We start from the raw sequence: 10482 nt of genomic DNA on the forward strand, positions 1-10482 counted from the left end.
GTAACTTTTTTCTCTTTCTTACTTTACTCTTTCTTACTTTATTTTCTCTACTTTATTCTCTTTATTTTTTTCCCTCTCCTACTTTTTATTTATTTATTTAACACATTCAACATCTCTTTCTTAAACTCCGTGCTGAAAAGTTTTACCTCAACTATGAAGAAACGGAGGGAGTACTAACCAAGAAGTGCATACGTAATCTTGTACCTCAAATATAAATTATACTCCAGTAATTAATACTACTATTAAATATTTTGTACTACATGAATGCGAGTGGAGTTAGTTACAGATGCAATAGCTAATGGGCATGGATGGTTGTTTCCACCAAATTACATATAAATGGGAACACAAAACTACTATTTGCATAAAATTTAAAGTTTTAGATAGAAGGTTCGGTAAGATGTTCGGCGACTTGTGTTCAAATCGAATAAAAACCAAATATTTTACACAACCAATTACTTTTTTTTTATGGTGTACTGTATATCTTTTTGGTTTTTAATTTATTTGCAGCTGCCTACCAATTCATTTCAATACTGGGTATTTAAAAATTCAATACTCGAACAACAAATCGCATTCCAAGACTAAAGTTATGGAATATGGACCCAGCGCATTAATACAAAGTCCAAATTTGAAAATATAGCTGTACTAAGGTTTTGGACTTTGTGGGGGAAATTTAGTTATAATTTAATTCTATTTCAAAATGACTATTTGTAACTGTACATATTACTTTGTCGAAAAAAAACGTTGACATTTACAACTAGAGTTAAATTGACAATCTTGTTTGAAGTTTTTAATGGAAAACATAATTTCAAAGAAACTCATGTCATACACACATATAATATCAACAATATGAAGTCAACTGAGACTATTATGATTAAAAGTCAATAATAATGTCAAACTAGGCGTATATATACGTAAACATGAAACTGGAGCCCCAAAAATTACAAATCACCTGAACAAAACGTTAAAGCAACAATTAAGTAACCATTAAGTAATCGTAATAGAGTAGGAGTATAAGTATATGATTAGAAAATGGGAAATTAACGCCATGCAGAAGCGACGGTGAGTTTTCGTCCCATCCAACCGAAGGAGATGCCACCGGATTCCTCGTTGATGACGAATCCCGCGTTGCCACGTGTCCATGAGTTGAGGTTGGAGCGGAGCACCTCCACGGTGTGTTGACTCATAGGTCGCTGTTGAAAGCCGGCCATACTAATTCGGGCCCGCCACTTGCCGAACACCTCACACCTTTCGACGCGATCCCTACCGTCGCACGCAACCGAGTTGCTAATTTTCCTGCCCAATCCCTCCTCGATCAGGACTCGGACCGAGTTGTCGAGAGAGTCAAGTAACGCCGCGTAGAAGTCGTACGTGTCGCGCACGCGAGCCGTCAGTGGAGCGGTGTTCGTGTTCAGCTCCTGCTCCACCACCGTCATGACCTTGGGCGAGAGCCCCTTCACTCGGCGGAGGAGCTCGTCTCTATGATTCTCCGTCGTCACGCTCTCGTCCGGTAGCCTGTACAGCTTGAACGCTAAGTTCACTGCTAATGACTCGTCGGATTGGATTTCCAGTTTCTGACGGTTCAAATCGGCGATATTCAGATTACGGACACAGAAATTGAACGGAACACCGATTTTATTAGCCAATGCCTGCAAGTTGTCGCCGACGGCCTTCAGCTTCTCATCTCCGGCGGTGGGGAAATCGGAGAGGGCGGTGATCTTCAAGGATTTGTTGCTGCCGAGCGAGTGAAGCAAATGCCCGTACTCTCCGCCATGTCCAACGTCGAAATCCAATACGTGGATTTTGTTGTATCCGTCCTCCGCGGCCGCCTCGAGGATCGCCAGGTTCGCCGCCATGATTCCGAGCTTGAAACACGGCGAGAACCCGTACAATGATTTCGTCGACGCCGCTTGTTCAGTAGTAAACAGCTCCGACGCAGGAGGTGGAGGATTCTCAGACGGATTTAAGCGCGATTTCAACGCCGTTACCATGTGAGCCGCGATGCCGCTCGCGTTCGCCAGACGCGTGAGGATCTCGGCCGCGACTTCCGGTTTTCCCTCGGAGATCGAGGCGGCGGCGTCGATCGATGCTTGCTTGGGGCAGGGCAGCGGCGGTGATGCAGAGGTGGAACAGCAGGACGAGGAGGAGGAAGTAGGAGAAGAAGAGACCAGCTTCTGAGATGTACCTATCAAACTCTGGATCGTATCCGACAATTCGCTGTTAGTAATAGCAGAGACAGTGTCGCCGTCGTCTTCATCATCGAGCAGCTGCTTCTCCAGCTCCTGCAGCCGGTGGTTCATCGTATTCTTTTCCGAATCCAAACCTGGATCCACGGGCAAGCGAATTCCTACGTTTTTGTTGGAGAGATTCAGTTGGTACCGCGAAGAGAAATTCACCGGAGATGGATTTTGGTAACTAGGACGCGGCTTGACGTTCCGGAGGAAAACTCCCAGATTCTGCTGCTGCTGTTGGTGGTGAAATTCGTCGACAGACCTCTTCCCGTTGATCTCCGTCAGCCAGATCTGCGCCGCCGCTTCGGGAAGAATCCGAGGCACAGTTGAGCGGAGGGAAAACTGCTGTTGCGCGGAGATATTGGAGCTATAACTATTATTCATATTGGACGGAAGCAGCGTCGCTCTTCTGCCTGCAGTGAAGGAGTCAGGCATGCCACCAGAGAAGCCGGATGACATTTTCCGGCTGAACTGATTGGATGAAAGAAACAGAGAGATGGGGTTGGACTTTTTTTCTAGAGAGAAGGGGGGGGGGTGTGGAGACGTGTTTTTTCGGTGTTAAGCTATTGAATGGTGTGATTATGAGAGAGATAAACGGGGTGTTTAGTAAAGAGATTAAATAGAAATGCATTAACGCATTGTTTGGTTGGTCAATTAAGTTAAGTGGCCCTTGATGAATGCTAGTTTACACGGTTACACTCATATACAGCTAACCTCGGATATTTTGGTTTAGCGTTACCGATCAAACTTTTAGTACTCTTTCAAAATTTTAACCGACACAAAACATTAAAATTGTTTCTTAATAAAGCCAAGATACACGTGTCACGGAAATTTGATGATAATTCTATTTAGTCAAGTTATTTATTATAAGAAATTTCCAATAAATTGCTTATAAGTTTATGGATTTAATTTTTTAAGAGCATCTTCAAGGAAAGAATGTGTATAGAAAAACTCCAAAGAAAAAATAGTATAAAGAAAGGTAAATTTTTTTCTAAAATAAAAAATAGTACAAGAAGCATTTCAAAATATAAATGTATAAACCTTCTCAAATACCTTTTCTATTGCCGAATAATTTTTCATGAAAAGATGGTAAATATGATAGTTATAAGATTTTTTAATGGAGAGGTAAGGATTCTTCTTTAAAATAGAAAAATGTTTAATACCTTCTCAAAATTCTTCCCTTAGAAAATAGTTTTTCATGAAAAGAAGGTAAATATGATAGTTATAAGACTTTACCTCACCATTTACATCTCCCATTGGAGATGCTCCAAGGAGGGAAGGTATATAAAAAATGTATATGATTTATTTACCTTCTCAAAGTATCTTTGAAGCAATAACTGACGGATCTTGGAGGGTTATTCAGCTAAGGCTTGGAGCTAGAGCAATGAGGCTCGGTGGAATAGGAGTTGGCTCGAAGCTGGTTATGTAAAACTAGCCGTTAGAAAAAACTAGCCATTGGTGGTGGTTATAACTAACTTTTCTTTAGTTAGTGTATTAGTCGAATTCTTGTATAGAGGATATATGTAGCCACTGTTAGGAATTATTGTATTCATCTAATGAGCGCAGCGGAAATTGCAGACAAGAATAACAGATCTAGATTCATAATCATATTGCACGTTGAGCACGTAATACAACAACGAAACTAAATCTTACTTGTTGTTGTGTTTTCTTCTACGATTGTGTCCTGCAAGTTGAATCCACTACTATCGAGGTCCACGTGTATTCTGATCCGATGCAGGAACAATTCCTCAGTACAATCGTTCTATAGAGAAAGCTAGGAAATCTCTTGTGAACGTAGCGCCGTTTTTCTCTCTTAGAGAATTAGGTTTTCTGTATCTTGTGTTCTCTACAATAGAACATATATATAGTATAATAATTGTAACATTGGACCAAGCCCAATAGAATTATTTTCTATTAATCTAATCTAGCCCATTAATCTTTCAATCTCCCACTTGGACTAGCATTAGATATAATACACAGTTCTAACATTATACCCTTGAGCGGATCAAAATACACATATAGTGTGACCCTTTAGGCCCTCATTATCGTCGACGATCTAATCGAAGTCTGCACAAAACTCCTAGACTGCGTTGGCAGCGTAGCTCGATATATGAAGGACGTTTACGTGAATTCGGTAAACAAGCCTTTACACAAAGTTTATAGTAATATCCTTTCATTCACGAACCACCCGATTGAGCCTAAGATTTATCATGTGTCATCCAAATAGCTCAGTCACTTTATCTCATCTTTATTAAATGACTCATTCGATCATATTCAATTACTTTAATTGAATATATCTTTGCATTGGCCAATGACTTAATGGTCAAGTAATATAGAGAATTTGAGTGTTCTCTCGAAATTCTAATCGAGGAATGAATCTCATTCTTGGCTCAACTACCATTTCCATTTATCTTATGATGTACCCAGCACAAGTCCGTGTCTCAATCCTCCTTTGGGAGGCAAAGCATTGGACAAGATCAAAGCACACCACTCAACAAACAAAATGTGTAATGACCTCAGATCCAAGGACTATTACATACTTCATGTACTAATAAACTGTAGACACTTAACAAAACAGTTTAATAGTAGGGTATACCAATACTCTCCAAAGTATACCATGTGTCCATCACGAGTATCTAATATCTCATAGTTGTGAGAACGACTACATTCTCAAAGAATGTGATGCAAACCACATGCTAACCTATAACATATCATCAATATCTCATTCTTGATGATCATTAGTTAGGGCAATTTTAGAATTATACTATATCATTAATGTCTCACACCATTAATGACAGTCATAATTCAAGGGAACAAATATTTAGAATAAAATCAAACATTTAAAACAATTATTCCAATAAGTGCACAAAACCCATAGAAAATGAAATTTTCATATAATGTGATCAAGTAATATTGTCTCAACACAAAATGTTTCTAAGACATATAAAACTGTAACTCCCACTGATTCAAAGCCATCTACCAAGATGCTTAACACCTAAGCTATCAAAGTGTTTGTTGTGTTTTGCTATACATAACGGTTTGGTGAAAGGATCAGCCAAATCATCATCAGTGGGTACTCTTTCTAATTTTATGTCACCTCTTTAAATTATTTCTCTAATCAGATGATATCTTCTGGGAACATGTTTGTTCCTGCTCGTAGCTCTGGGTTCTTTTGCTTGCGCAACAGCACCAATGTTGTTACAATACAAATGTATTGCACTATTGGCACTCGGAATGACACCCAGTTCTTTAACGAACTCTAACAAAGCAACAACTTCTTTGGCAGCTTCAGATGCAACAATATACTCGGCTTCGGTGGTGGAATCGGCAGTTGTACATTGTTTGGAACTATTCCAACTCACTGCTCCACCATTGAGGACAAAAACATATCCAGACTAAGACTTATAGTCGTCATGGTATGTTTGGAAACTAGCATCAGTGTACCCAGTGACTGATAACTCTGGTTGTCCATCATAGACTAAGAAATATTCTTTAGTCCTTCTAAGGTACTTAAGAATAGTCTTAACTGTTTTCCAATGTTCCTCACCGGGATTTTGCTGAAATCTGCATGTCATGCTAAGCGCATAGGCCACATCTGGCCTAGTAGAGATCATGGCATACATAATAGATCCTATAGCTGAAGCATACGGGATCCTTTTCATGTTGTCTCTTTCTTTGTCATTAGAAGGACAATCCTTATTTGACAATACAATGTCATGTCCCATAAGAAGAAAACCTTTCTTAGAATTCTCCATTGAGAAGCGCCTTAGCAACTTGTCTATGTAAGTGGTTGTGATAATCCTAACATCCTATTTGGTCTATCTCGATAGATCTTAATTCCAAGGATATAGGAAGCATCACCTAGATCCTTCATCATAAAGGAACTAGACAACCACTCTTTCACGGATTGCATCATGGAACGATCGCTTCCCATAATCAAGATGTCATCAACATATATGATGAGGAAGACAACGTTTCCATTCTCGCGTTTACTATAAACACATGGGTCATCTTTGCTTCTGACAAAACCAAACGATTTGATTGTTCTGTCAAAACAAATATTCCAACTCCTCGAAGCTTGCTTAAGTCCATAGATGGACTTCTTTAGCTTGCACACTGCATTCGGCCTTTCTTTCGATACAAAACCTTCTGGCTGTGTCATATAGACATCGCCTTCTAATTCTCCATTGAGAAATGCGATTTTGACATCCATTTGCCAAATATCAAAGTTTTAGTATGCAGCTATTGCAAGTAATATCCTAATGGACTTGATCTTAGCAACTGACGAAAAGGTTTCATCATAGTCAATGCCTTCGCGCTGACTATAACCCTTTGCTACTAACGTAGCCTTGTAGGTTTGTACTATGCCATCTGCATCTCTCTTCTTTTTGAAGATCCATTTGCAACCTATGGGGTAAACCTCATCTGGCAAGTCAACTAGTTCCCAGACTAAGTTGAAGTACATTGAGTCCATTTCAGATATCAAGGCTTCAAGCCACTTCTCTCGATCGGTGTCTAACACGGCCTCGGTATAGGTCTTAAGCTCATCATCATCTAAATCAACTTCATCATCTTGGTTCTCAACCATTAGATTCAGTCTCTCAGGTGCACGACGAATCCTTCTAGGCCTATTGAGTTGGTTTTGCTCTGGTTCAGGCTGTTCATTCTGTATGTGAGAAGGTTCAGGAATATCACTATGATCTTCTTGAGGTAGAGGTGATGCAACTATTGTATCATCTTGTCTTTGATGCATCTCATTGTTTTGAGGTGGTCCTTCGAGAGTCTCTCTAAGGTCCTCTCTAAGAGTAATTTTCCCTCCCAATAGATCATCAAAAACTCCCACTGAGTTATTGTCTAATCTAGTGAATAATATCTCATCCTCATTGTTAACTTGTGGTTCTTGAATTTCTTCAAGATCTACTATATTTGGACCTTGTTCCTTGCAGACATAACTGTCTTCAAGGAACGTCACATTCCTTGATCTTATCACCTAGTGATTTTCAGGACAGTAGAAATCGTACCATTTAGTTTCTTTAGGATATCCCACAAAATAACATTTCTCACTTTTAGTTTCCAATTTATCAGTCATCATTTTCTTAACAAAAGCTGGACAACCCCAGGTCCGGATATGGTTAAGACTTGCTTTCTTGCCACACCATAACTCATATGGTGTTTTCTCGACTGATTTAGAATGAACCCTATTTAGAATGTAAATAGCCGTTAGTAAAACATGACCCAGAGAAATAAAGGAAGACTAGCTAAACTCATCGTGGATCGAACCATATCTAATAATGTTCGGTTTCTCCTTTCAGATACTCCATTCATTTGTGGTGTACAAGGAGGTGTCCAGTCTGACTGAATTCCATGTGATTTCAAGTAATCAAGAAATTCTCGGCTCAAGTATTCCCCTCCTCGATCTGATCGAAGAGTTTTGATACTTTTCCCAAGTTGTTTCTCAACTTCACACTTAAACTCTTTAAATTTCTAAAAGGCCTCAAACTTGTGTTTCATAAGATACACATATCCATACCTTGTCAAATCATCAGTGAAAGTAATGAAGTACGAATAACCACCTTTTGCTTGAGTTGGAAACGGTCCGCACACATCTGTGTGGATCAACTCTAGCACATCATTAGCACACACTCCTTTCCCAGAAAGTGGCTTATTAGTCCCTTTGAGACAGAATTCACAAGCACCATATGATTCAAAATCAAATGAATTTAGATAGTCTAACTTTCTCAATCTGGCTATCATTTTCTCATTGACCAAGTCTGCAATGCCAAAGATAAGTAGCATTATTTGTATTACATAGCTTAAGTCTTTTATTTTGCACATTGAGAATATTCCGTTTGCATTCAAGCATATATAACCCATTCTGTAAAGAGGCATTTCCATAAAACAATCCATCATTAGAAAACGAGCATCTGCTGTTTGCAAAATGGAAGGAAAAACCTTCGATGTCCAACATTGAAATGGAAATAATATTCTTTGAAATAACTGGAACAAAATAACAATTATGTAAATCTAGTATATGTCCTGAGGGAAGATCTAATCTATAAGTTCCCACGCGTTCGGCAGCAACTTTTGCTCCATTTCCAACACGTAGTTCTACTTCCCCAGGCCTCACTTTCCTGCTGTCAATTAAACCTTGCACATTATTACAAATGTGTGAACCACAAGCGGTATCCAATACCCAGGATTGTGAGTTATTCATAGACATATTTATCTCAATGACAAACATAGCTGAGCTCCCACTCATTGCACCTTGTACCTTGAGTTTTGGGCAGTCTCTCTGCTACTCCGTGAAATTTGACCTAGTCAGTTTGTTTGTTTCCATCATACACTCATAAGATAAGTTTGACATATTATCTGAACAGAAAATAAAACGAAATGCAAATTAGAAAAGTATGCAAAGATCACATTCGTATCACTAATCAAACAAGGGTTTATTGTATTGATTAGCTCCCACTAATTTTGACATATATTATGCCCCCAAACATAAAATACGAATTTATATCAAATATAAATTTTAGTGGTCCAAGATCCAAGTCTATATTATTGCAGCCCCTACTTTGGCTGATCACTACAATAATATCACAAGGTAGGCCTCCAAGCCAATTGCAACAACTATTTTGCAATTCTTGGTTTATTAATCCAATTAATATGCATCCATAAACTATTAAGGTCGCTTTGGCGTCACTAAACAATTTAAGCAAGTCAACCTCATCACACGATGCTAACCATGCATCTATGAATGAGCCTAGGCCTTGTAGATTTAGAGTAAACACTTTGGCGTAAAACTCGTGGTCGAAAAGGCTAGGAACATCAAACAATTATGATGGACGATGCGTTTGTTTCAAAACAAGACTTATATTTTATGGGGAAAAGTGTGATACTAGTTCTGTGAATATAATATCTGATATTAAATTTCAAACAATTACTGGGCGACGCCTACCCAAACATAGTATAACACGGACTACACATACTGGGCGCCGCCTACCCAGACATAATATAACACGGACTACACATACTGGGTGCCGCCTACCCAGACATAGTATAACACGGTCTCTAACTACTATAGTTAAATAAAACAAGCATAAATCAAATAACATGCTTATCACATAGGATATCAAATAATGCTCAACGAATAAAATCAAATTTTATTCTCTAATTAAATGTGGATTTAATTATATTAATTCTAAATTAATATAATTATACATATTTAATATTAATTCCAAATTAGTATTATGTTGTGGAGTATATTTTATCATTTCCAGATGATAACTATGTCCCAATTTGTTAATCTAATTAACGAAATTAATCCAATCTATATTATTTCTAAATTAATAAATTTGTAAATCAAGTAATAATTCCAGATCATCATCAAGAACATATATTATTTATTATTCCAAAAAAAATAATATTAGCAAATTCTAGCTCATTAATCCATTAATCCAATTAATAAATTCATCATCTAATCTATATCAATTCCAAACTAATATAAACAGATATTTAATATTAATTCTAAAACAATATTAATAATATATTTAATATTAATCACAATGATTAACCTTTAAGATTGAATTAATCAAACAATCAATTAATCCTCAAAATAAATCCAATCATTGCCGTGCAGAGGAAACCCATCTCATGCCTTTTCGTCGGAAACACCACGAAGAAGAGCGAGCACACCGCCCCCTCCGTCACCGGCAGCGTCGTCAGCGTCTCCATCGCCTCCACCACCGGCGGCGCCACCCCAAATGCGTGACGCTGAACTTCTCAACCGCTCCAAAAACCTTCTCCAAATCCAATCTCCTCCCTCGCCGGCTCTCCGCCGCCGCCACCACGAGGCTCCCGCCCAGCGCCACCTCCCTAAGGCACATCGTGAATCCGTACACGTGGAAGAACGGCACCACGCACACCGTGGCCGGAGGCGACGGCCGAGCCGGACGAGTCGCGCGCCGGCGATCACCGCGATTAGGTTACGATGCGTCAATTCGACCCCCTTCACCCTCCTAGTGGTGCCGGAGGAGTAGAGAATCGCCGCCGTATCGTCGGGGAACACCTCCGGTGGGTCGAATTTCGCTGCGGAGGGGAGAAATAGGGTTTCTGAAAGTTTGTATTGGAATCTTGTTGCAGTTTCAAAGATACGAAACTTGCCCAAAAGTTTCGTAATTTTATTTATCATTTGTTGAAATCCAATTTCAGTGTTGTCGAAACAATTAAACCAATTACAGAAGGTTTGATTTTTGAA

At 39.0% G+C, this 10482-nt stretch overlaps 1 protein-coding gene across 1 annotated transcript; it reads right to left on the reverse strand.

The window, feature by feature from the left end:
- Window positions 1–871: 871 nt before the first annotated feature.
- Window positions 872–2822, reverse strand: LOC121779868 (scarecrow-like protein 8). Its single transcript, XM_042177323.1, has one exon. It carries the CDS (start codon window positions 2685–2687, stop codon window positions 1038–1040), a length of 1650 nt encoding a protein of 549 aa, XP_042033257.1. The 5' UTR covers window positions 2688–2822; the 3' UTR covers window positions 872–1037.
- Between the last annotated feature and the right edge of the window lie 7660 nt (window positions 2823–10482).

Source organism: Salvia splendens, chromosome 19, assembly GCF_004379255.2.
Source record: "Salvia splendens isolate huo1 chromosome 19, SspV2, whole genome shotgun sequence".
Lineage (NCBI taxonomy): Eukaryota > Viridiplantae > Streptophyta > Magnoliopsida > Lamiales > Lamiaceae > Salvia > Salvia splendens.